This window comes from Heterodontus francisci, chromosome 1 (genome assembly GCF_036365525.1).
Source record: "Heterodontus francisci isolate sHetFra1 chromosome 1, sHetFra1.hap1, whole genome shotgun sequence".
NCBI classification, from domain to species: Eukaryota; Metazoa; Chordata; class Chondrichthyes; order Heterodontiformes; family Heterodontidae; genus Heterodontus; species Heterodontus francisci.
The window spans coordinates 51,336,741-51,363,713 of NC_090371.1; the positions used below are offsets into that span (position 1 = coordinate 51,336,741).

General features: G+C 43.6%; 1 protein-coding gene across 3 annotated transcripts; it reads left to right on the forward strand.

Moving 5' to 3' along the window:
• Positions 1–9,652: 9,652 nt before the first annotated feature.
• Positions 9,653–26,529, forward strand: elac1 (elaC ribonuclease Z 1). 3 transcript variants are annotated; one of them, XR_010974946.1, is made up of 4 exons: positions 9,653–9,840; positions 15,299–15,769; positions 20,207–21,242; positions 23,197–26,529. XR_010974946.1 is itself a non-coding variant. In XM_068030583.1 (3 exons), the coding sequence occupies exons 1-3, from the start codon at positions 9,684–9,686 to the stop codon at positions 20,695–20,697; spliced, it is 1,119 nt and encodes a 372-aa protein (XP_067886684.1). In that variant the 5' UTR covers positions 9,653–9,683; the 3' UTR covers positions 20,698–26,529. The 3 variants fall into 3 exon arrangements, 1 of the variants encoding a protein (XP_067886684.1); XR_010974947.1 differs by having other exon boundaries at positions 20,207–20,822; XM_068030583.1 differs by having other exon boundaries at positions 20,207–26,529.
• The last annotated feature ends 444 nt before the right edge of the window (positions 26,530–26,973 follow it).

Here is a 26,973-nt window from a genome sequence, read left to right on the forward strand (position 1 = left end):
AACCATCAAGAGACATTCCTGAATTAAATGGGTTTCTTCTGAGACAAAGAAGGTGATTGTCTTAAACCAACAACATCCCAGGATTAATGTCTTTCAGGAATTTGTGTGAAAACAGTTAGGTTTTTTTCTTAGAGAAAAAGATATTTGTCTGTTTATTTGACCCTAAAACACACTCTGGGACTAACTCACCATTTTTAACATGATTACAGTCAGTTGGGAGGTGAGCAGTGGGAACCACCTACACCCCTTACCACCTGTCTGTAACAAATTGTTCAGAATCCCAGCTTCGAGACCCCAGTCAGATTAAATGAGAGATTTGGAAACAGGAGGAATATTGACCTCTAAAACTGGAAAATTGAACAAAAATGTTTTCTTGTATCATTCTTTTCTCGACAGTGTCAGAAACAAAAATATGACCACATTTATTGCTGAAGAGTTTGTAGAACAGGGAGGCATATTCCATAATGTTAAATAAATTTAAATATTGAAGATTTAAAAATCTTCGTTGCCTAGCTTTCAAACAAAAAAGGAAGAAACCTAAAATAGTGAAGAATTTAGCTAGCCATTTTAATCTTGCCCCTGAGCCAGAAGAAACGGGCATGGAACCTGAAATGGATAAAATTACACTAGCTAAGATTCAGGTGAAAAGGGACCTTGCTATGGGAAGATTGGAATGAGAGTTTGAGATGCAAAGAGAAGAAGCAAGAAAGTTTGAGTTAGAAAGGCTGCGAGCACAGGGTGAGAATGCCACCAGCCACTCAAGCCTTATCCCCAATTTAGAACAAAGCTTTGATGAATTAAGACACTCACGGTTAGTCCCAAAATTTAATGAGGAAGCGGTCAAGTCCTATTTTATCTCCTTTGAGAAAGTAGCTAACAGACTAAATTGACCGAAAGAATATTGGATCCTCCTCTGTACAAAGGAATGTTAGGTAGAGCACGTGAACCTCAGTCCATGTTTTCAGAAGAAAGCTCACTTGACTATGAACAGAATAAAGCTGCTATATTAAATGCATACGAGTTAGTTCCTGAAGCCTATCAGCAACAGTTTCAGAATGCTAGGAAAAAACCTACCCAAACCTATATTGAATTTGAAAGAATTAAACACGTGGCTTTCAACCACTGAATCCAATCTCTCAAGTAGGACTTCTCATATGAAGGTTTGAGAGAAGTGATTTTGCAAGAAGAATTTAAAAATAGCATTCCTCTTAATGGAACTGAAGAACAAAGAATTACAAGAGCCAGGGAAGTAGCCATCTTAGCAGATGATTATGAAATAATGCACAGACCCCAAACTCAAAATAAACCTGAGTCTAGTACAGGCTAGGAAGAGATGGGATGGATGTAGATGAAACAGAAATGGGCTTGAGAGAAAAGGAGAGTAGGAAAGAAAAAACGGATTCGTCGCCAGTTTTTAAAAGAAGGAACCAAGATAATAAACCAGTAAGGACATGTCCAGTGTGTTTTTATTGTGAAAAATCCAGGCTTAGCAAGGCAGATTGTTGGTACTCCAAAAAGTCAACAGGGGTCACTGCAGTCAAGACAGTGTCTGTAGCCATGAAGCTGATAAGCCTGTGCTCCAATGTAGCAGAGGGCCAGAATACCTACAGAAATTTTTGCAAAAGGGGAAAATGATTCCTTTTGTATCCCAGGAACCAGGCAAAAAGATAACTATCCACGGGGATACCGGTTGTCTTCAAACACTACTTGTAGCAAAGATTACAGAGATGCCACCCAAAAGCAGAACAAATACCACAGTATTGGTAAAAGGGTTTACTGGCAAATGCTTGAACGTTCCCTCGGTTAAAGTTTACCTATAGAGTATGTTGGTCACCAGTGTAGGGACAGTTGGGGTCATTCTGAACTTACCAATGAGGGGTCAACTGATTGCTGAGCAATGACTTGGCAGGAAGCACAGTATTGTTTCCAGATGGTCCAGAACGGTTCATGGAAACTGTGAGGGGAACAAGCTGCAGAGGGCTGCAAAGTCCCAAAAATCCCACAGGGGGCAATAGGGCCAGTAGAAAATAAAAAGGCTAAAAGAAAGCCAGTAGAATTTAAAGAGGCCAAGACAGAGCCAGAAGAAAGTAAAGAAGCTGAGATAAACGCAGCAGAGGTTGAAGGGAATACACCAGAAGTATGGTTACCAGAAACCTCCTTTAAATATTTAAATAGGGACAAGGAAAGTTCACAAACAGGCAAGCCATGAGTGAGGGAGATGCCTCACCTAGCTGAAGTGCTACAGTGGAATGAGCGGAAGCTGGACAGCCATGTCCGACAGGACATGCGGCAGATTGAGGAAAAACCCATTCCTGAAGTAAAGGGAAGGTAATATGCCCCTAAGGTAAAGAGTACTTGTGAAAGCCATAATAAAAATAAAAGTGAGGTCAGTGTGGATTTGCCCACTGAAGAATGAAACGGTCAGGTTATAAATCCAAAGCTAACCGAACCCTGTAAATTAGATTCAGAACCCACAAGGGACAAAGTGCAGGAGGAGAATCCAGATGCCTCACAGGGGCTAAAAAGGTTTACCATCCACTGTCACCCTTGAGATAAGAATTATCAATGTGCCAAAATCTGAACTATTAAATCAGTGTGTTGTGGAAGCAGCAGTTAAGGGGTTAAGGCCCATATAGGCAGTGCAATTTGACAACAGCCAGAAACGATGCAGTGATAGAAATTTGCATATTATAAACATTGGAACAGAACAGAAAATCCAACCGTGTTTAACACCACATAACTGAGATTTAAAAGTGGGAAAAGGATTGAAGGCATCAAGTTTTCTAAACAAAAGTCTTCCTAGGGCCAGACTTTGATGCCCAAAAGAGATTCAATTATATTTGGTTTTACATTGGTTTTAATTTTCCAAAATTCCCTAGATTCTGGAAAGGTCCCATCAGATTGGAAAATTGTGAATGTAACTCTGCTATTCAAGAAAGGAGGAAGATAGAAAGCAGGAAACTACAGGCCAGTTAGCTTAACATCTGTCATAGGGAAAATGTTGGACTCTATTATTAAGGAGGTTATAGCAGGTTATTTATAAAATCTCAGTGCAATCAGAGTCAACATGGTTTTCTGAAAGGGAAATCGTGTTTGACATTTATTAGTGTTCTTTGTGGAAGAAACGAGCACTGTGGATAAAGGGGAACTTGTGGATGAGGTGTACTTTGCTTTCCAGAAGGCATTTGACAAAGTGCCACATCAAAGGTTACTAAACAAAATAAGAGCTCATGGTATAGGGGGTAACATATCATGGATAGAGGATTGATTAGCTAACAGGAAACAGAGAGTAGGCATAAATGGGTCATTTTTGGGTTGGGAAGATGTAACTAGTGGAGTGCCACAGGGATCGGTGCTGGGCCTCAACTATTTACAGTCTATATCAATGACTAGATGAAGAGACAGAATGTATGGTTGCTCAATTTGCTGATGAAACAAAGGTAGGAGAGAAAGTTGTGAAGAGGACATAAGGGGCTGGATTTTAAAGCCTCTCCGCTGCTGGGAACAGTGGCAGCGGGGGGTAATGAAGATTGGTATGGAGGAGGCCCACCATCAACCCTGACGGCGGCAGGCCCCATACCGATCTCAGCCGTGGCGGCGAGGCCTCGTAGCAGCCGCCCCGCTGCTCAGCAACAGGACCTGCTTTAAAATATGTTAATGCCTACTTACCATGCAGGCCACAGCAATTCAGCCACCATGGTGCAATCTTTATTCGGGCAGCTGGCAATGCCGTGCCTTTGAATCCCTGTTCAGGGAAACGAGGCCAACACCTGTGGGGAGGGGGAAGGAGGTGATTTTCTCTGTGTGGGGTGGGGGGGGGGGTGGAGGGGGAGCTGCATTACAATTGCGGATTGGTCGGTGGGGGGGTGGTGATTCAAATCATTTTTGTAAGATTTTATAAGGTCATTAGACAGCCATTTCTTACAAGTGGTGTTCAAAATCATGAGGGGTCTGGACAGAGTAGACAGGTAGAAACTGTTCCTGTTGGCGGAAGGGTCAAGAACCAGAGGACACTGATTTATGGTGATTGGCAAAAGAAGCAACGGCACCATGAGGAAATAGTGCAGCGAGTGGTTAGGATCTGGAATTGCTGTCTAAGAGTGTGATTGAGGCAGGTTCAATCCTGGCTTTCAAAAGAGATAATTATCTGAAGAAAAAAAAATTGCAGGGCTATGGGGAAAAGATGGGAGAGTGGGATTAGGTGAGTTGCTCTTGCAGAGAACTGGCACAGACATGATAGGCCGAATAGCCTCCTTCTGTGCTGTAACCATTTTATGATTCTAACTGGATCAATACTTGAAAAAAAAAATCAGAGAGGAGGGGAGCTGAAGAGGTGTTTTACAGAGGGAATTCCATTGTGGGGCTGGTAGGAGATACAGAGTATATGTGAATAGCTAAAGGGAAGCTTTAAAAAAAGCAAAGCAGTGCAGGCTCCACATGGTTAGAAGAATTTATCATCTCTGTCAGAAGGCTGTTAAGAGAGATGATGTTCTACCAGAAGTCGTGGTGGAACTAGAACCTCTGAAGGTTTTTTGAAAGATATATATGGCCCAGCCTTGGGTGTACAGGGCACAATTTCAAAATGTGCAGATAACACAAAACTTGGAGGTATTGTGAACTGTGACAAGGATAATGATGAACTTCAAAGGACATAGACAGGTTGGTGGAATGGGCGGACAAGTGCCAGATGAAATTTAATGCAGTGGTTCATTTTGGTTGGAAGAATGGGGAAATGCAATATAAAACAAAGGGTACAATGCTAAAAAGGGTGCAGGAGAGAGGGACTTTTGGGTATATATGGATAAATCATTGAAGATGGCAGGACAGGTTGAGAGAGTGGTTAATAAAGCATTTGCGATCCTGAGCTTTATAAATAGGGGCATAGAATACAAAAGCAAGGAATTTATGATAATCCTGTATAAAACACTGGTCCAGCCTCAACTGAAGTATTACAAGATCATAAGAAATAGGAGCATGAGTGGGCTATTTGGTCCCTCGAGTCTGCTCTGCCACTCGATGAGATCATGGCTGATCTGATTGTAGTTTTAATTCCACTTTCCTGCCTGTTCCCCATAACCCTCAGCTCCCTTGAAGATCAAAAATCTGTCTAGCTCAACCTTGAATATATTGAATGACCCAGCCTCCACTACTCTCTGGGGAAGAGAATTCCAAAATATACAAACTGGGTGGTTTTATTTTAATAAAAAAAGAGTCAACAGATGAAACTCTCCTCCGGACAAAGGCGGTGGAGGGGTGCCACCACCACCCGGTAAACTGGACCTGGAACAAGCAGAGATCAGCAGCCGCCAGCCTCTCAATCCGGTGCCGGGGAGGAGGGTGGGTGGGGGGGAAGGGAGAAGAAATTCCTCCTCATCTCCATCTTAAATGGGGACCCCTTATTTGGAAACTGTGCCCTAGTTCTAGATTTTCACGGGGGGAACATCTCAGCATCTACCTTGTCAAGCCGCCTCAGAATTTTATGTGTTTCAATAAGATCATCTCTCATTCTTCTAAACTCCAATGAGTATAGGCCCAACCTGCTCAACCTTTCCTCATTAGACAATCTCTTCATCCCAGGAATCAACTCAGTGAACCTTTTCTGAACTGCCTCCAATGCAAGTATTCCCTCCCTAAGTAAGGAGACCAAACCTGCATGCAGGGGTGGTCTCACCAATGCCCTGTACAGCTGTAGCAAGACTTCCCTACTTTTATACTCCATCCGCTTGCAAGAAGACAAACATTTAATTTGCCTTCTTAATTACTGGCTGTACCTGCATCCTTTTGTGTGTCACGTTCTAGGCACCGCACTTTAGGAAAGACGTGAGGACATTAGAGAGGGTGCAGAAAAGATTCATAAGAATGGTTCTAGGGATGAGGAACTTTAGTTACATGAATAGATTAAAGAAGCTGGGGCTGTTCTCCTTGGAGAAGAGAAGGTTGAGAAGAGATGTGATTGAGGTGTTCAAAATGATGAGAGGTCTGGACAGAGTAGACAGCGCAAGATTTTATCCATTGGTGGAAGGATCAAGAACTCGAGGACACCCATTTAAGGTGATTGGCAAAAGAAGCAATGGCGACATGAAGAACTGTTATTACACAGCGAGTGGTTAGGATCTGGAATGCCCTGCCTGAGAGTTTGGTGGAGGCAGATTCAATCATGGCTTTCAAAAGAGATAATTATTTGAAGAGAAAAAATGTGCAGGGCGACGGGGAAAAGGTGGGGGTGTGGGACTAGGTGAGTTGAGCTTGCAGAAAGCTGGCACAGACATGATGGGCTGAATAGCCTCTTTCTGTGCTGTAACCATTCTACAATTCTATGATTTTAAATGGATCAATACTTGAAAAAGAAAAATCTAAGAGGGGAGTGGAGATGAAGAGGTGTTTTATAGAGGGAATTCCAATGTGGGGCTGGTAGGAGACAGAGGGTTGAATTTTACCATCCCCTCGATGTTAGGGGTTGTGGCAGGGGGGCCCATAAAATTCTGTGGGGAGAGGCCCACCTTGACCCCCAACATCGAGAAGGTCCCGCTGCATATTACTGGCAGCGGGGGGGACCTCAGTGTGGCCCCCATGCTGCTCGGCGGCAGGACCCGAATTATCATATGTAAAGCACTACCTACCTCTCCTAATTATGCATCCCACTGCCTCTCGCTCCACACTTCCACATTTTACATTGAACGGGCGGCCGTCACGTGCCGTTTTGTTCATGAACATAAAAGTCAACGGGGCATCAGAAGCAGGAGTACTCGACAGTGAAGGTAAGTCCAGATATACAGGGGTCTGATCTCTGCATACTTGAAGGAAGGAGGGAGGGGGGATTACAGGAGTCTCAGCTCTGCATACTTGGAGGAAGGGGGGATTACAGGGGCCTCAGCTCTGCATACTTGAAGGGAGGAGGGAGGGGGGATTACAGGAGTCTCAGCTCTGCATACTTGGAGGGAGGGGGGATTACAGGGGCCTCAGCTCTGCATACTTGAAGGGAGGAGGGAGTCTGGGATGACTGGAGGGAAAGCTCTGCAGGCATGAAGGGAGATACTGTGTACCCTCCCTCCGTAAACAGTGGACGCTCTGCATTTGTGTTTGTGAAGGAGCAATGGCGGTCTCGTCACCCTGTTTGTGGGAAGATGCCAGAAAGAGAGGATCATTAAGGTTATATGGATGGTGGGGGCAATCGATGCAGCTGGTAGGATCTTTATGTGGTCATGCTGTGCCAGTCTGAGTGTGAGCCAAGATGGGCCATGCCACGCCACATAGTTGATCCATGAAAGCACCTGATGTACCCATCAATACCAATCCCTGCCCTGTTAGGAACCTTCAAATAAAAGAAGGATACAACTTTATTTATCACATGGAAATGGGTCTGGCTCATCCAAGATTGTGTGATCCGCTTCTCCTGAGGATCCATAAACAACGGAGACAAAATCAACAGGCAGGTGCAGTCCACATAGAGGCATCCGGTGGTGAGCAGCAGCCCCCAAGGGGACCTCACCATTACAGGTTTCAGCGCATCTACAGGCCCCGCTATCGGATGTCAGAGCACCAGTTTCAGAGCCGATTGCGCATGTAGAGAGGTTGGTGACACATCTCTGTGCCCTACTCAACGATGACCTGCAGCCCATGAGTTTTGGTGAACATCCTATGCCTGCGGTCCTCATAGTGGCAGCGACTCTTAAGCTTGAAGCCTATGCAGCTTTTCAGGGGCCCACCAGAGACCTTTGTGGGGTCACACAGTCAGCAGTGCACTGCTGCATCAGGGAGGTCACCGAGGGCCAGTGAGTATGTCCACTTCAGGACGGACCATCACAGCCAGACCCAGGTTTTAGGGTTCATAGACTGCACCCATGTGGCCATCAGACTACCACCTGCAGATGTTACCATTAAAGGAATCCTCTCAATCTAGATGCAGCTGGTATATGATCATCGGAAATGCTTCATACAAATCAGTGCCCACTTCTCAGGCAGCTGCCACCGCTGTTCATTGAACTGGCTCAGATGGAGGGGTGGCTTCTTGGAGACAAGGGCTATCCCTTGCAGACATGGCTCCTGACACCAGTGAAAGACCCACCACTGCTGCAGAGGAGAGATATAACGCCAGCCTCTGAGCTACAAGAGACACCATTTAGCAGGCCATCGGCATGCTGAAAATGCACTTCCAATGCCTGGATAGAGGGATGATGCCCTGTACTATGGGTTGAAAAGGCCAGATCCTTTCTTTGCTGCTCGCTGTGTTCTGCACAACTACGCACCCAATAGGGGGCAGGCCTGGCATGATGAGGAGAGACGTCAACAGAATTCCTCCTCGGACTATGAGGATGCTGAGGACCCACAACAGGAAAGGGGCATGGGAGGGCAGATGGCACCCAGGCTCTGCATACAAGGCTACAAGTGAGCTAGGGATGTATGGCAGTGTCTTATCAGACAAAGGCTCTCTGCTCCATCGGAACCGATATGAGCTCTGCAAGCCACACATCACCCTTGCTCACCTGCTGTGCACCAGTCCACATCTGCAGCATCTCTCTGTAAACCAGTAAAGACAGCAGCTGACTTGGTCACAGACCTGAAAGTTAACTCTGCTCCTCCCTCCACATATGCTGCATGACCTGCTGAGTTTCTCCAGCATTTTCTGCTTTGTTGCCAGATTGACAGCAGCCCCACTCTCCAATAGTGAGATAAGTAATTCTTTGACAGCTGTCAGGAAGCAGGTGCGAGGGCGTTTTAAATAGGGCCCCAGCACCTGCTTCACAGCTGTCAAAAGGTCCCTCACTGCGGCGGATGTCCCACCTCTCCCCATGTAATATGGGGGCGGGGGGGGGGGGGAAGGGCGGTGCTTTGCAGTGATGCTAATGAGCCCCCTCGCAAAATATCGCGGAGGCTCGGTGGCAGCGCGTCCGCGCGCAAAGGCCGCCGACTTCGATGTGCGCCGCTGCGATTTGTGGCGCACTAGTAAAATCCAGCCCAGAGTTTATGTGAATAGCTAAAGGGAAGCATTAAAAAAAGCAAAGCATTGCAGGCTGTACGCACCTGGTAGCTGGAAGACAGGGTTAATACCAGACATAGAGACATCATAGTGTTCACACTCAAGACCAACATATTCCTGTGGAGAGAGAAACAGAGTTAACGTTTCAGATGTGTGACCTTTCATTAGAACTGAGAGAAGTTAGAAATGTAATAGGTTTTGAGCAAGACTCTGTATTCAATGGATCGTCCTCTGTCATTTCCACCACCTACAGCATGATGCCATCACCAAACACATCTTCCCCTCCCTTCCCTTTCCTTTCAGTATCCCAAAGGGTCCATTCCGTCCACAAACGCCTTGGTCCACTCCTCATTCAACCCCTTCTCTTTCCTATTACAAGAGATATAATACCTGCCTTTTACCTCCTCCCTTCTCACCGTCAAAGACCTGAAACACTCCTATCTGCTGAGCATTTTCAGCATTCTCTGTTTTATTTCAGATTTCCAGGATTCACAGTATTTTGCTTTTGCACCAACATATTCCTCCCCTCCTCAGGAAACATCTGGACACCCTGCCAAGTCTACATTGTCAATCAATGTTATTCGGTGTTTGATTGGTCGGAACACCGGGAAGAATGAGCCAATAGGAAGAGAGGGAGTGGGGAGGGGCGGATCCTCCAGAAAAGATGCACGAGCGCGCATGTGCGGGACTGCCGGCTGCTGGCACCATGGCGATGGAGCTGACTTTTCTGGGTACCGGCTCGGCCTATCCGTCCCCTACCCGAGGGGCTTCTGCCGTGGCGCTGCGCTACGAGGGCGAATGTTGGCTTTTCGACTGCGGTGAGGGGACTCAGACTCAGTTTATGCGGAGCCAGCTCAGAGCAGGTAGGTGGCTGCCCCGCGGCCTAGTGCGGCCCGGCCCCTCGCTCCCCTCTTAATAAAAACAAATCTAAAATTTGGAAGGAAAACGTGTTAATGTTTCAGGACCTTTTTTTTTAAGAAGTGAACGATTTTATTTAGTAAAATCTGAAATTAAAGACATGAAATTCTAGAAATATTCAATAGACGAGACAAATTACCTGCCTGCCCAGGTGAGCATAAAAATTTACATGGAACAATTTAAAGAGCGGGAGTTCTCTTGAAATCAGTGCCACTAATCCTCCTTCAACCAATACAACCAAAACAGAATAATTCATTTATTTGGTCTTTGTGGGACTTTGCTCTGCACAAATTGATCCTGCAGTTGCCCATTTAGCAACAGCGACCCACCTCAAAGTAAATCCATTGGTTTGTAAAGCAGTTTGTTTTTATTCATTCATGGGAGGTGGGCGCTGCTGGCCATTTATTGCCCATCCCTAATTGTCCTTGAGAAGGTGGTGGTGGTGAGCTGCCTTCTTGAACCGTTGCAGTACATGTGGGGTAGGTACACCCACAGTGCTGTTAGGAAGGGAGTTCCAGGATTTTGACCCAGCGTCAGTGAAGGGACAGCGATGTAGTTCCAAGTCAGGATGGTGTGTGGCTTGGAGGGGAACTTGCAGGTGGTGGTGTTCTCATGCATTTGCTGCCCTTGTCCTTCTAGGTGTTAGAGGTCATGGGTTTGGAAGGTGCTGTCTAAGGAGCCCTGGTGCGTTGCTGCAGTGCATCTTGTAGATGGTACACACTGCTGCCATTGTGTGTCAGTGGTGGAGGGAGTGAATGTTTGTAGATGGGGTGCCAATCAAGTGGGCTGTTTTGTCCTGGATGGTGTTGAGCTTCTTCAGTGTTGTTGGAGCTATACCCATCCAGGCAAGTGGAGAGTATTCCATCACATTCCTGACTTGTGCCTTGTAGATGGTGGACAGGCTTTGGGGAGTCATAAGGTGAGTTACTTGCTGCAGGATTCCTAGCCTCTGACCTGCTGTTGCAGCCATGGTATTTATATGGCTGCTCCAGTTCAGTTTCTGGTCAATGGTAGCCCCTAAGATGTTGATAGTGGGGGATTCAGCGATGGTAATGCCATTGAATGTCAAGGGGAGATGGTTGGATTCTCTCTTGTTGGAGATGGTCATTGCCTGGCACTTGTGTGGCATAGATGTTACTTGCCACTTATCAGCCCAAGCCTGGATATTGTCCAGGTCTTGCTGCATTTCCAGGCAGTCTGCTTCAGTATTTGACGAATCGCGAATGATGCTGAACATTGTGTAACCATCACCGAACATCCTCACTTCTGACCTTATGATTGAAGGAAGTCATTGATGAAGCAGCTGAAGATGGTTGGGCCTAGGACACTACCCTGAGGAACTCCTGCAGTGATGTCCTGGAGCTCAGATGATTGACCTCCAACAACCACAACTGTCGTCCTTTGTGCTGGGCATGACTCCAACCAGCGGAAAGTTTTCCCCCTGATTCCCATTGACTTCAGTTTTGCTTGGGCTCCTTGATGCCATACTCTGTCAAATACTGCCTTGATGTCAAGGGCAGTCTCTCTCACCTCATCTCTTGAGTTCAGTTCTTTTGTCCATGTTTGAACCAAGGCTGTAATGAGGCCAGGAGCTGAGTGGCCATGGTGGAACCCAAACTGAGCATCGCTGAGCAATTGCTGCTTGATGGCACTGTTGATGACACCTTCCATCACTTTACTGATGATTGAGAGTCGACTGATGGGGTGTTAATTGGCCGGGTTGGACTTGTCCTGCTTTTTGTGTGCAGGACATACCTGGGCAATTTTCCACATCGCCGGGTAGATGCCAGTGTTGTAGCTGTACTGAAACAGCTTGGCTAGGGGTGCGGCAAGTTCTGGAGCACAGGTCTTCAGTATTATTGCTGGAATATTGTCCGGGCCGATAGCCTTTGCAGTATCCAGTGCCTTCAGTTGTTTCTTGATATCACGCGGAGTGAATAGAATTGGCTGAAGTCTGGCTTCGGTGATGCTGGGGACTTCGGGAGGAGGCCGAGATGGATCATCAGCTCGACACTTCTGGCTGAAGGTTGTTGCAAATGCCTCAGCCTTATCTTTTGCACTGATGTGCTGGGCTCCCTCATCATTGAGGATGGGGATATTTGTGGAGCCACCTCCTCCAGTTAGTTGTTTAATTGTCCACCACCATTCATGACTAGATGCAGCAGGACTGCAGAGCTTAGATCTAATCCGTTGATTATGGGATCGCTTAGCTGTGTCTATTGCATGCTGCTTACGCAGTTTGGCATGCAAGTAGTCCTGTGTTGTATCTTCACCAGGTTGACATCTCATTTTGAGGTATGCCTGGTGCTAGTCCTGGCATTCCCTCCTGCACTCTTCATTGAACCAGGGTTGGTCTCTTGGCTTGGTGGTAATGGGAGAGTGGGGAATATGCCAGGTCATGAGGTTACAGATTGTGGTTGAGTACAATTCTGCTGCTGCTGATGACCCACAGCACCTCATGGATGCCCAGTTTTGCATTGCTAGATCTGTTCGAAATCTATGCCTTTTAGCACAGCGGTAGTGCCACACAACAGTGGCGCAGAGGTTAGCACCGCAGCCTCTCAGCTCCAGCGACCCGGTTTCAATTCTGGGTACTGCCTGTGTGGAGTTTGCAAGTTCTCCCTGTGTCTGTGTGGGTTTCCTCCGGGTGCTCCGGTTTCCTCCCACATGCCAAAGACTTGCAGGTTGATAGGTTAATTGGCCATTATAAGTTGCCCCTAGTATAGGTAGGTGGTAGGGAAATATAGGGACAGGTGGGGATGTGGTAGGAATATGGGATTAGTGTAGGATTAGTATAAATGGGTGGTTGATGGTCGGCACAGACTCGGTGGGCCGAAGGGCCTGTTTCAGTGCTGTATCTCTAAACTAAAAACTAACACGATGGAAGGTATCCTCAATGTGAAGGAGGGACGTTGTCTCCACAAGGTCTATGCAGTGGTCACTCCTGCCAATACTATCATGGACAGATGCATCTGCGAAAGGTAGATTGGTGAGGATGAGGTCAAGTAGGTTTTTCTCTCTTGTTGGTTCCCTCACCATCTGTTGCATACCCAGTCTAGCAGCTATGTCCTTTAGGGCTCGGTCAGTCGTGGTGCTCCCGAGCCACTCGGTGATGGACATTGAAGTCCTCCACCCAGAGTACATTCTGTGCCCTTGCTACCCTCAGTGCTTCTTCTAAGTGGTGTTCAATGTGGAGGAGTACTAATTCTTCAGCTGAGGGGGAGGGCGGTAGGTGGTAATTAGCAGGTGGTTTCCTTGTCCATGTTTGATCTGATGCCATGAGACTTCATGGGGTCCGGAGTCGATGCTGAGGACTCCCAGGGCAACACCTTCCCACATATATACCACTGTGCCGCCACCTCTGCTGGGTCTGTCCTGCCGATGGGACAGGGCATACCCAGGATGGTGATGGCAGTGTCTGGGACTTTGTAAGGTGTGATTCCGTGTGTTTGACTATGTCAAACTGTTGCTTGACTAGTCTGTGGGACAGCTCTCCCAACTTTGGTACAAGCCCCCAGATGTTAGTAAGGAGTCCTTTTACAGGGTCGACAGGGCTGAGTTTGCCGTTGTTGTTTCCGGTGCCTAGGTCAATGGCAGGTGGTCCATCCAGTTTCATTCTTTTTTTATTGACTTCGTAGCGGTTAGATGCAACTGAGTGGCTTGCTAAGTCATTTCAGAGGGCATGTAATAGTCAACCATGTTGTTGTGGCTCTGGAGTCACATGTAGGCCAGACCAGGTAAGGACAGCAGATTTCCTTCCCTAAAGAACATTAGTGAACCAGATGGGTGTTTACAACAATCGACAATGGTTTCATGGCCATCATTAGACTAGCTTTAATTCCAGATTTTATTAATTGAGTTCAAATTCCACCTTCTGCTGTGGTGGGATTCGAACCCATGTTCCCAGAGCAATACCCTAGGTCTCTGGGTTACTAGTCCAGTGACAATACCACTATGCCACCGCCTCAGATTCTTTCTTTAAAATACAGGTTTGAAATCTCTGCAGATTAATGAAAATAACATTTTTGGATTTGGGCAAATTCCGTTAAGCTGCCCCAATTCAGACATTGGCTGATGTTTTCCTGGGGTATTTTGGAATTGAGAACTGCCATCTATTCTGCTTTTGTATGAAAATTTCTGAAATGCTAAAACTGATCTTTGTTTTTTTGTGTCTTGTAACATGGAACAATTATTCGGGTTTTCATTGAATTTTCACAGCTGTAAACAAAAGATCAGAAGTTATGATCTTCCCATAGGATTGCCACCCTTTAGCAAGTCAAAACCAATATACGAGGATCATGCAGGACACGGTTGCTTGGTTGATTGGAAAACTAATTGAATAATAGATGTGCATTATACAATAAGCAGATGGAATTTTTTTTTAATTATGATTTTCATTCTTGGACATTTTTCCAAATACTATTCTGAAACTATACTGGTGCAGCTCCAAAACAAGAATCTTGGTTTACTGCTCTCATTTGGTGACAATAAATTGGGATCTGAAAATCTGATATTTAGTTGCTCCAATCAAATTTCTGCCCCTGCCACAGTACAGAAACGGCTCTTATCAAACTTCTAAATGACACCCTATGTGCTTGACAGAGATAAACTATCCCTCCTTGCAGCTTTTGACACAGTTGACCACACCATCCTTTTCCAGTGCCTCTCCACTGTTTTCCTGCTGCGTGGGAATGCACTCACCTGATTCCATTCTTAGCTGTAATCGTAACCAGAGAATCACCTGCTGTGGCTTCTCTTCCCACTCCTGCATTGTAATCTTTGTTGCCCCCAAGGATCCTCCCTTGGTCCCCTCCTATTTCTCCTGTATATGCTGCACCTTGGCAGCATTATCAAAAGCATGTTTCCACATGTAACCTGACGACACCAGGCTCTACTTCACCACCACCTCTCTTGACCTCTCTACTATCTCAGTTGTCAGAATACTTATCTGATGTCCAGTACTGGATGAGCAGAAATGTCTTCCAAATAAATATTGGGAAGACCAAAGTCTGGCCCCTCCCTATTTCTGTAATCTCCTGCAGCTGTCTAAGACATCTATGCTGCTCTAATTCTGGCTTCTTGAGCATCCCCAATTTTAGTCACTCTATCATTGGTGGCTGTGCCTTCAGCTGCCAAAGCCTGAAGGTCTGAATTTCTCTCTGTTAGGCTTTCTGCCTTCCACTCTCTCTCTCCCCTCAAGATGCTCTAAAACCTATCTCAAGCTTTTGACTATCTGCCTTAATATCTCCCATTGTGGCTCAGTGTCAAATTTGGTTTTATAACACTCCTGTGAAGTGCCTTGGGATGTTTTATTATGCTAAAGATGCAATATAAATGCAAGTTGTTGTGAGTAATTTTAAGATGCAAATGCATATAATCTAATATTTCTATTGTGTTTTATAGGAAAAATTGCGAAGATTTTCATCACTCATCTCCATGGTGACCATCTGTTTGGTTTACCTGGTCTCTTATGCACAGTGAGCCTCCAAAGTAGTTCTCTGTCAAATAAACAGCCTGTTGAGATTTATGGGCCCACTGGATTAAGAAAATTTCTGAGGACAAGCATGGAACTTTCACACTCACAGTTGGTCTTCCCATATGTAGTCCATGAATTGGTTCCAACGGAAGATCAGTGTTTTCCTGAGGAATGGAGGGAGCCCTGTATTCAGAAAATGGATGATCAGCTTCATCCTCAGGAACTGCAAGGAAAAACAATTTATCTTAATCCTCAGGAAGATTGCTACAATCTTGTCACACACGAACAGTTCATTGTAAAAGCTTTCAGGCTTTTTCATCGCATACCATCTTTTGGGTTTGTAATTGAGGAGAGAAAACGACCAGGAAGACTTCAGACACAAAAACTGAAAGAAATGGGTAATTTTGTTGATGTAATTTTGCTAAGTATTGTTTTTTGTCAATGCACTTTTTCCACCCAGGGATTGCCAGACACACTCTCCACTGCGAACATGGAGTAATTTGAGGCTGCAAAAACTGTTATGTTTACTTGAGACTTCCAATAGATTGTTTGAATTATTTTGAGATGGTAAATATATGTGTCAAAAATTAAAATATCTAGAAATACAGCTGAAAGGAGAAAGAGTGCCGACGTTGCAAATGGAAATGCTCAATAAAACGAGCATTGGGAAGGCAGACAACCCATTAGAAAATGTTCTTGCCTTTCCTATACTATTGCAGCCCAGTTTTGGTATGGATAGTTTTGCACTAAATTTGAACAAGGGTCTTGGCTTGAGATGATCTGTTTTCTTGCTCAAATGCTGATGACTTGTGTGTTTCCAATATTCTATTTTTACATAATCGTAGAATGGTTACAGCACAAAGCGAGGCCACTTGGTATATTGTGTCCATGACTGCTCTCTGCATGAACAATTTGGCCAGTCCCATTCCCCTGTAACCCTGCAAATTTTATCTTTTCAGGTGCTCATCCAATTCCTCTTTGAAAGCCATGAGTGAATCTGCCTCCACCACACCCTCAGGCAGTGCATTCCAGACCCCAACCACTTGCTGTGTGTAAAAGAAAAAAGTCTTTCTTTTTGTCAACATTGCTTCTTTTGCCAGTCATCTTCTATTGGTGTCCCCTAGTTTTCAACATTTCCGCCAGTGAGAACAATTTCTCTCCATCTACTCCATCTAGACCCCTCATGATTTTCAAAACCTCTAGCAAATCTCCTCTCAGTCTTCACTAAAGAGGACAACCTCAGTTACTACAATTTATCCACATAACTGAAGTCCCTTATCCCTGGAACCCTTGTAAATCTTTCTACACTCTCTTTAAAATCTTCACATCCTTCTTAAAGTGCAGTGTCCAAAATTGTACCCAATAGTCCAGTTGAGACCGAGCTAGAGTTTTATAAAGGTTCATCACAACTTCCTTGCTTTTGCGCTCTATGCCTCTATTCATAAAAATTATTATAAAATGTTGTTCAGTAACACTTCTGTGAAGCACCTTGAGAAGCTTTACTACATTAAAGGTACTGTATAAATTTGTGTTGTCATATTAGTATTTCTCACCACTTGAGGAATATTTAGCATTTTTGAAAAATCTGATTTCTTCATTAATATAAAAGCAAAATACTGCAGATGCTGGAAATCTGCAATAAAAGCAAAGTGCTGGAAATACTCAGTAGGACTGGCAGCATCTGGAGAGAGAAACAGAGTTAACGTTTCAGATCTGTGGTCTTTCATCAATGTTTAGATTAGCTGTGGAAAAGGACAAAGAACAATCTAGAGTAAAAATACTCAATTTGAGGAGAGCCAATTTCATTGGGGTAAGAACGGATCTCTCCTGAGTAAATTGGAATCAAAGATTGGCAGGCAAAACTGGAATTGAACAATGCACTGCCTTTAAAGAGAAGATGGTTCAAGTACAGTTGCGATACATTCTGCAAGGGGGAAAGGTAGGGCAAACAAAGCCAAAGGGAGAGAATAATATGAAGTAGAAAAAGAGGATGTATGACAGATGCCAGGTTGATAATACAAGTGAGAAATAGGCTGAATATAAACAGTTCAGAGGGGAAGTGAAAAAGAAAATAAGAGGGACAAAGAGAAAATGAGAAGAGACTGGTAATAAATACAGAAGAATCCAATAGTCTCTTATAGACTTAGTCTTCGATGTGTGGGGCACAATTTCAAAATTTGCAGATGACAGAAAACTTGGAAGGATTGTGAACTATTAGTTTAGTCATAGACTTCAGGAGGACATAGGCAGGCTAGTGGAATGGGCAGACAGGGTAGATGCAATTTAATGCAGAGAAGTGTGACGTGGTACATTTCGGTAGGAAGAAAGAGGCAAGGCAATATAAACTGGAGGGAACAATTCTAAAGTGGGTGCAGGAACAGAGACACTGGGGTGGGTATATGTGCACAAATCATTCAAGGTGGCAGGGCAGATTGAGAAAGTGGTTAAAAAGGCATATGGGATCCTCAGCTTTATAAAAAGAGGCATAAAGTACATAAGCAAGGTGGTTATGATAAACATTTATAAAACACTGGTTCAGCCTCAACTGGAGTATTGTGTCCAGTTCTCGGCAACGCACGTTGGGAAGGATGTCAAGGCTTTAGAGAGGATGCAGAAAACATTTACAGGGATGAGGGCCATCAGTAATGTGGTTAGATTGGAGAAGCTGGAGTTGTTCTCAGAAAAGAGAAGATTGAGAGGATATTTGATAGAGGTGCTCAAAATCATGAGGGGTCTAGACATCATCGATGGAGAGAAACTGTTCTCATTGACAGAAGCGTCGGGAACCAGAGGACACGGATTTAAGGTGATTGGCAAAAGAACCAAAGGCGACATGAGGGAAAACTTGCTTGCACAGAGAGTGGTTAGGATCTGGATCCCGTTGTCTGAGGGTCTGGTGGAGGCAGATTCAATTGAGGCTTCCAAAAGGAAATTGGATAAACAGTTGGAAAGAAAACCATTTGTGGAGCTATGGGGAAAGGGCTGGGGAGTGGGTCTAGCTAAATTGCTCTTGCAGAGAGCTAGCTCAACGAGGCAAATGGTGGCCTCCTGTGCTGTAATCATTCTATGAAGAGTGGTTTGTGGAAGTATGTATTAGTGGTTTTGTAAGTTCATGGCTGTGTTTTATTGAAACATCCTCATCTGTGTTAAGGGTAAAAATGTTTCCTTCCATAACAGCAGCCTTTATGGAAGACCTGGAAAGCTGGTGATTATACCAATGTTTAAAGGAAAAACTTCAGGCTCCACAGCTTACAAAGAGCATTTCTTGTCCGGCTTTATCTGCTGATCAATCCTGGACTTTGTGTGGTTGCAATTGGCATTGCTTTGTGTATTGTCATGCAGACCCCGACCTGCCAAGAATGAGGCATGTTAACTTTGTCATATGAACATTGATTTTAAACTGGTGCTGGAGCAAGGAAATGACTTGTTAAACAGATCAGCCGTGGCTGGAAAAAAAACATTTACATACCAACAGAGTGTGCTTGTGGAGACAAAGGACCATTCCCTGACACATTCAACCCACAACACATTCAACAGACATTGAAAGGTGAGGAAGCGCACATTCCAGGTTGACTGCCAAGATGGCCGAATCCACAAACAGACGTGGTCAAACCAGCTAGTCTGCTGGGCAATCTGATTTTTTTTGAATTGTACAGACAATTTGAGAGAGAGAAACTTTTTGCTGCTGGACTGAAGACCTCTCCTGTCTCCTCCCATCTTTTTCTCTCAAACCTCTGGACCCACTGAAGACAGATGAACCTCGAGAGAAAAGTCTCCTACAGCGAACAAAGTTTAAGAAGAATACTAGGCCCTAAAGAAAAGCAAGACTGACCTACAATCAAGGACTCTACAGTGAGCTTGAAGAACAGTAACCATCTTCAGATATTGCCTCAAACTTTTCCACTTTATTCTCTTTTCTGTCTCTATCTGCATGTGTGAATTGCGTATGCACGCTAGCGTGGGCGCTTTGCGTATCCGTAGGCATTAACCAAATTAGGGTGTTTAATCAATTTCAACTTTTCTTTAAACCTAAGAAAACCTGTTTGGCTGGTTTCTTTGCCTTATAATTGGAAAGCAGTGAACAAGGATTCACCAAGGGGGAGCTAAAAATACGGTGTGTTTAAAATTAAACCCTATTGCGGTAAGACGAGGTGAAGGCTGAGAGGGAACCCTAGACCCTTTCTCACCTGGTCGTAACAATTGTCTGCTGTGCATGTTTAATATTTAGGGTCAACTTCCTTTCTCTGCACGATGGGGGGTTCTTCTCTGTAAAGTATTCTTTTTGCTTGTTGAGCTGTATGATCCAACAGCCTGGCAACACTGCCTTAAATATGAATAGCCTGAGAGGTTGCAACTTGTACTTTAGTCTTGCCATTTCTCTCAATTTAAGCAATCTTGTCCTCTAATTGCTTTTATTTTTGTATCTGGTCTTAATCCAATAGTACACAGTTAGTGACTACCAAATTTGGGCGGGGGAGGAAAAGAGTATGGTCAAGAGTGAGGCCATCTCTGCAGATTATTTTGGGGGGGAAATTTGTTCAGGAAATAAAAACGAACTGTGAAAATAGCGAATGTTAATCTGTATCTAAAACTGAGAGAATTTCAACTGATAATTTCATTTGATTTTTTTTTCAGAAATATCTTTTTAGAACTAAAATTCAAACCCTAATTATTTTACAGTTTAAAAAAAGTAAGGCTAAACAATGAAATTTACAAAAGAGAATTGTTTCAAAAATTAAAAAATGCATGTTATGAATTTTGGCTTGACTTTTCTACTTTTGCTGTCTGTTATTAACTTCCCTTCCCTAAATTTTATGTGGTTTGTATTATTCTAGGTGTTCAACCAGGACCTTTGTATGGGAAACTAAAAAATGGACAAGCCATCACTCTAAACAATGGAGTGACAGTTTTTCCTATGGATGTACTAGAAGCTCCTATTCCAGGTCGGAAAATATGCATTTTGGGAGATTGCTCGCGTATCGTGGGTGACATGGGTAAGAAACTTTGCATTGATGCAGATGTGCTGGTGCATGAGGCCACACTAGATGACAGTCAGTCAGACAAGGCTGAGGAACATGGACACTGCACTCCCAAGACTGCTGCAGAGTTTGCAAAATCGTGTAAAGTTAAACGACTGATTCTTACTCACTTCAGTCAAAGATACAAGCCTACTGCTCTTACTAATGCAGGAGATGATGATGTAATGGAACTGAAGACACAGGCTGAGCTAGTGCTGGAAGGACAGGAAGTGACACTAGCTGAAGACTTTATGGTGATTGAAATCCCTTTCAACAAGACAAAACAACAAATAATCCCAGCACATTAACAATATTTTCTGAAGGAATATAATACATTGACTTGGGATCTAGTCTAAACATTATTTGCAAGATAATCTTGCTGTAATGTAGGTTTTTACAAATTTATGATGGAAGTAGAATTTGTTACAATGAGGTAACTGTTAGCTTTTAATCAGTATCTTTGATAACTTGACACTAAGTATACCGAAGTGGAATTGATGATGTCTACCATTTGCTCATGATTTCCGTGGGGTGGATGTCGTAGATTTAGAATCTGTGTTGAGTCCTTGCTTCCACTGTGCCTTGGTTAAGATTTATTCCTTAATATGTGTTTAGTGAAATTTAGGGTTACATGGAATTTACTGATCTCCAAGCAGGCCCTATTTATGGTTAGGGCAATTGGTATGGAAGCAGTTGGGTGAGGGATGGAATTCATGCATGATCTTGTTAACTACACACTTGGCATCCAGTGAAATGTACTCCACCCTTTAAGCGCGGGAATGAAAAAATCGAGCCACAGAAGACGACCAAGTGTGAATTGCAAGTCCGATCTCTCAATAGAACATCATTCATAGTAAGTAGACTTTTATGGAACCTCTAACAGTTCAGCAAGTTTATCCAGTGAGTAGTTGAGCCATACAAATCAGGAATGTCCCAAGTTCTGTTCCTGCTTTGTTGTGAATTAGATAATCTTAGTGGGACAATGTAGGAATGCTTTCAGCATATCAGGTTTTCAGGGGGAAATTTAGTCAGTGTTGCTGCACCTGACTGGTATCCACTGCAACCTGCTGAAGGTCCAAATGTAAATACTGGATGGGGGCAGGGTCATGCTTGATTTTGATTTGCTTTTCTCTTACCCAATTTCCACTACAAGAAGTCATCAAAAGGCCATCCAATCCTAACTTTTTTCATAAATTTTCAAATATCCGACTTCTTAACTAAAGTGAAGGAGAACTGAACAATAGCAAGAAATTCACTCCAGTCTTTTCCTGATTCTCTTGAAGCTGTTGACCGGCTCAGATGTTGTTCCAGAGGCAGTAATGATCATTCTTAATCTGAATCTGGAGAGTGAGCCTTGTCCAAGGTGACCTGTGTTCACCCAGTATCCACATGCAAATATCTGGAAGGATCCCTGTATAACAGTTTGGAGTATGCTGGCTTCTCCTCCACAGTCTTTGGAACCTAGAGACCAATTTTAGTATTGTACCACTATTCTAGCTGAGATAGACTAACTCACAGACTAAGGAGTTAAACCTGGGACTCCAAGTGTCTGTGTTTAGAGCTACACCCTGTACGATGTTTATCAGTCAAGCTATTAGTATATCCTAGAAAGGTAATTTTAGGACTAAAGTTATGTAAGCAATAGATGGAAGTGCCCAAGTGCTGCATAGTAGAGATGAGAGTGAAGCTACTTTGTCATCATTTCCCGATTTCAAGTGCGGAGAGAAGAAATGCACACGGCGAGGTGTTTGGTAACCTCGGGCCTGGTAAAAGAGTTTGATTTGGACTGGCGGATATTTGGGAGCAGATCTCTAGTCCATTCTGCTAGCTAAGGGAATGGGTGTAGTTAACCTTGACTTGGCCTCTGGACTGCGTTATTAATGTTTGAGAAATTTAGCTTGTAATGAAATGTTGCATTTTTTCCCCCCCCATTCAGCCCGAATAACAAAATCTAAAGTGGACTTGTAATGTCACAGCGATGTTACAAAATGAGCGATTGTTGCACATAGCCCACTTTCCATGGTGTGTATCATTATGGGTGACTTGTGCAGTGGGGAAGTCTGTTCTTGGACTGTCTCTAATGAATGGTGAAACAGTTAAAGATGGATGACTGAGACAATAGCAAATGCACAGGTATCTCAAATTCACAATTATGGACAATGGGCTGAATTTTGCACCGCCCCAAAGAGCGGGATGGTGGTGGGGAGATGGCATAAAATGGAGGCCTTCCCACCTCCCCCACCATTTTACGCAGGGCGGCGGCAAAAATCAGCCTGCCCGCCCTAGGCCAATCAAGACCCTTAAGTGGCCACTTACCGGCCACTTAAGGGCCTTTGCCCACCTCCACGTGGATTTTACGCATGGCAAGCGGATGTCCTGGACCCGAGTGAAGCCGGATGACGAACACAGGCGGCTCAAACGTCCCGGGGTGGTCTCATGATTGGGCACCCTGTCCCCGATGGAGGGCCGTGCCGCTACACCAACCACCCCCACACCCAGCATGCCTCCTTCCCGCCCTTCTCCCCCCTCCTCCCTTCTTCTCCCCCCCCCCTCCCCTTCCTCCCAGTGGCGCTGCTGGGTCTAGGAGCTGCAGACTTGCTGATTGGCCAGCAGCTCTATTAGGCGGGACTTAATACCTCAAGTGGGTGGAGGCGGAAGCTGATTTGCTACCGACTTTTCAGTTGGTGGCCGGTTCCCATCTGCCTAGGGTAATACCCCGGCCCTTATGTGAATCATTGGAATGTACCTATTTTAAGTTGTTTCAAGTACAGATAAGCTATTTTGTTTGCGATTTTGTTTTATTCTAGGTCTTCAGGCTATTGCTGCTGCTGCTGAGGGATTGGCTGACCTGCCCCATCTGCCATAGCCACGCCACTTGGCATTGAATGAGAGGCAACAGTAATGACCAATGATATGCTTCTTCTCTTACACCCCCCCCCACCTCCAAGCCTTGGGGATGTGCCTCACCTCCCTAACCATGATTGAAAATAGAGGATAGTGGGTATGAGCCCATATCGTATAGCTCCAGTGTACTGTGATGCCATGCTCTCCATTCTAACTTCCTTTTTAAGAATAATTATGTTCCTATTTACTTTCCTACCTCCCTTTTGCACTGCATTACAATGACAATGGAAAGAGCATTGTGCTGTCTTCTGCCTTAGTGCACCTTTCTGCGAAACAGCTTTTATGTCTGGGCCAAAATTGCCCAATTTTATATATCACTGTTGTGCAGATGATTAGTTTGGGTAAGGGAAAATAATAGCAACATCAAAACAGTGAGGAAATTCAATACTGAAAATTGGATTTCTCTACACAATGTCATGTGGGCCAGAACCCTTGAGAGAAATTTGCCAGTGGTCAGTTTTACAATTTGAAGTAGTGTTTTCGAAGTGGTGCTGAATTTCTGTGTTAAGTTTTTAAAATTTTACGGAGTCTAGTATATTCCATAAAGGAAATAAATTTGAGTTTTCTTTGCCAGATTGCATAATTTATTCACCTCTCTCTCCATTTTCTCTTTCCCCGCCTCCCTCCACCCCGCAAAAAACTTATTTAAGTAACAAAACTTTCAGATTCAACGTGTTGTATTTGAGTGTTTTGAGGTTTCTAAGCTGAGTTGTTCTGCAATAATAGTGAGAAGCAACCTGAAAATGATGCGCCTATTAAGCTTATGAATTATTAAATTTTACATGCTAAGACTCATTTTTGAGATGTCATAAAAGGTCAAAGGACATATTATGGTTAATTATTGTACTTAGAATTTTTGCTTTTGTATTTCTTGTGACTTTCCCACCCCCTCTACTAAAGGAGTTCGCACAGACCAGGGATTAATCCTATGATTTAACTTGTTTGATTTAATGAAAAACAAGTCACTGCATTTACTTGCTGAGCTATCAAGGTTTTTCTTTATTCATTCATGGGATGTGGGCGACGCTGGCCAGGCCAGCATTAATTGCCCATCCCTAATTGCCCTTGAGAAGGTGGTGGTCTTCTCCCCCTAAGGTACTTAGTTTTCTTTTTTTTTGATTCTCTTTAAACAATTGAAGCTGCAACTTGTATTTGAATAAAATGTCTTGCTTACAAAAATAGAATCATCTTCCCCTTTTATGTTTAGATGCACTCTCCCTCCTACTTTTCACTTGCACAAAATTAAATTTAATTGTACTAGCTTTGACTAGCCTCAAGCAAGACTAGACATCAAAAAAAGTCTACTTTTCCTCCTTTCTCTGAGCCGTTGATCCCGAAATAGACTATCTAAAATAATTAATGGTATGTCAAACTTCAGTTAAAAGGGAACTAGTAGACGAATAGATTTGAAGTTATAACAAGGCAAAGATATTTGATTAAATATTCTGAAGGAAACTATGGTTCTAATCCTGTTGGACTGCGGGAATGTCATTATGGGGTGCAACTAATTATGCTGGAGGAATAATTGCAAAGTTTCTGGTGTTTAGAGTTCTCGTTGGATTCTTGCTTTGTGATTATTGTGATCAAATGCTATAAAATATATTGTACATGTTGCTTTCCAGTACTGGTTTTTATGATCAACTGACCTAAGGGTGCCTTGTGCTGAATGAACTGTAAAAACATATTACACAAAAGCTGAAAATATCACTCTGACACTTGTGTGCAGTATTAGCAAGTTGGAGAGAGTCTACGACAGTACAAGTTGAGAGAAGCATGCTCAGTGAGTCTCTCTCATACCATGGTTGCTTGAATTCCTGCTGAAACTGATTTTTGTTTCCAGTTCTCTACTTTCTCTTTGGAGTATGATTCCATAGTACCAACTGCCTTCTAGTACCTTACCCATTTACATGTGAGCCCAGACTGTGAATACCAGTGGGTTATTGCACCATGGAATGCATAGTAGTTGATTCCAATCTGATTCCCGCCTGTCATGCATACACCCTGGAAGCGTTATTAGAAAGTAGGTAGGTGCAGAAACCCTGACCGACTTTTTTTCCTTCCTCTTTTCTCCCTTACTTCAGAGGAGGGAAGGTGAGTTCTAATACTACTGCTGCCCATTTGGCCAAGGTAAGCTAACTGGAATCTTCTGTAGAGCTTAGCAATGTACAGAGCACTGCCATTAGTCGGGTGAGTAGAGCTGCAGTTTGAAATAAAGTGATTCTGGAGTTGGGGATTACTGGCATGGGAGGGGTGAAAATATTGCTGTTGAATATTCATTTTCTGCATGAAATATGGTGAACACACTAGAACAAAATGATCAACTGTGTAACATGTATGAAATCACAGATATTGGCATGGTTTTACCACAGCACAACAGTGACCTGGTGCCTGCCCTGAGTGCAATAAAACACCAGTCCACTGAAACAAATATCACTGAAGCAAGAATTGACTAGATTTTTTCCTCCCGTTCAATTTCCATTTAACCCAATTTCTCCTGGAAACAGTAATTCAAGCTCATGCACGGTTCCCCATATTGCAGCTTCACGGCACTTTGTCAGAAGGCTATTTGTTTTTGTGTGTGAACCATGAGCATGGGAAGGGTAGTGGAAGTATGTGTGGTGGGATGGTGAGGAGAGAAGAAAGTTATGAGAACCAGATCCTGCCTCACCAGCAGGAATTGTTGGTCAGTGGTTACGGTGGGAACTTTTATGGAACTCTCTTTAGCTAGTTCACTACTAAGTGCTTTTGATTACTATTCCATTTCATGGATTTGTAATTTTTTTCATGAGCTTGTTAACATGGACATTAACAGCTGATTTGCTGAATTCCTTTATGATTTGCAAGTCCATTCACAGCATATTGGGTCACAATAAGAAATTGTAATGTTGACTATAACTTGAAAATGATGGCAGGTTCTGAACCTTTTATATTAAAAAAAAATGTAATGTCCACATCCTGATGTCGAAACAGTGATATAGCATTAAAGCTACCCATGCCAGAGGTCAATTTATTATGTTAATCCTAAACTACAAAAATGAACACACATCCAGTTTTCTCTCAGCACAATGAGTTACTGATAAAATGTTAAAATGCTGGAAATTTGAAATAAAGAGAGAACGTGCTGGGAATACTTAGGAGCATGTACTGTTGGCATGCTGCAAAGGCCAGAGAAATTAGACCATTCCTGTATAACCCTACAATACAAAAATAAAATTTGTAATATTTTTTTTAACGTCTGTGATTTGTCCTGCCTCCTTTTTTTTGTGCAGCTTTCATTTGAAAATTGAGAGCAAATTACTAAGTATTGCTGAAAACATTTTTTTTTAGTAAAGTCAGTTTAAAAACCAAGGACACAAAAATCAATTTCATCGTTCATGAGTAAGGTGGTTAAAAAGGCTGCCTCCAGACAAGTAAATATGCTGTGACAGCCTCCAGACCCTGATTGTACGTGTTTGAATTAATTTTCAGTGAGTCACTATCTATTCAATTTTTCAGTGCTTTAAAATGTGCAGTAAGCTATGCTGTATGATAAGTTTTGCATTTTTTTTTAAAAAGTAAGTTAAACTCTGATGTCTTGCGATAGTGGCATGCAAGCATTTGTAGGAACATAGGAGCAGCAATAGGCCATTCAGCCCATTGAGCCTGCCCAGCCAGTCAATACAATCATGGCTGATCATCCA

Bases quoted from the DNA above. Each gene is read 5' to 3' on its own strand.
- elac1 (XM_068030583.1), top strand. From the start codon at position 9,684: ATGGCGATGGAGCTGACTTTTCTGGGTACCGGCTCGGCCTATCCGTCC. The intron at 9,841-15,298 runs GTAGGTGGCTGC...TGTGTTTTATAG, and splicing joins GCGGAGCCAGCTCAGAGCAG to GAAAAATTGCGAAGATTTTC. The intron at 15,770-20,206 runs GTAATTTTGTTG...GTATTATTCTAG, and splicing joins ACAAAAACTGAAAGAAATGG to GTGTTCAACCAGGACCTTTG.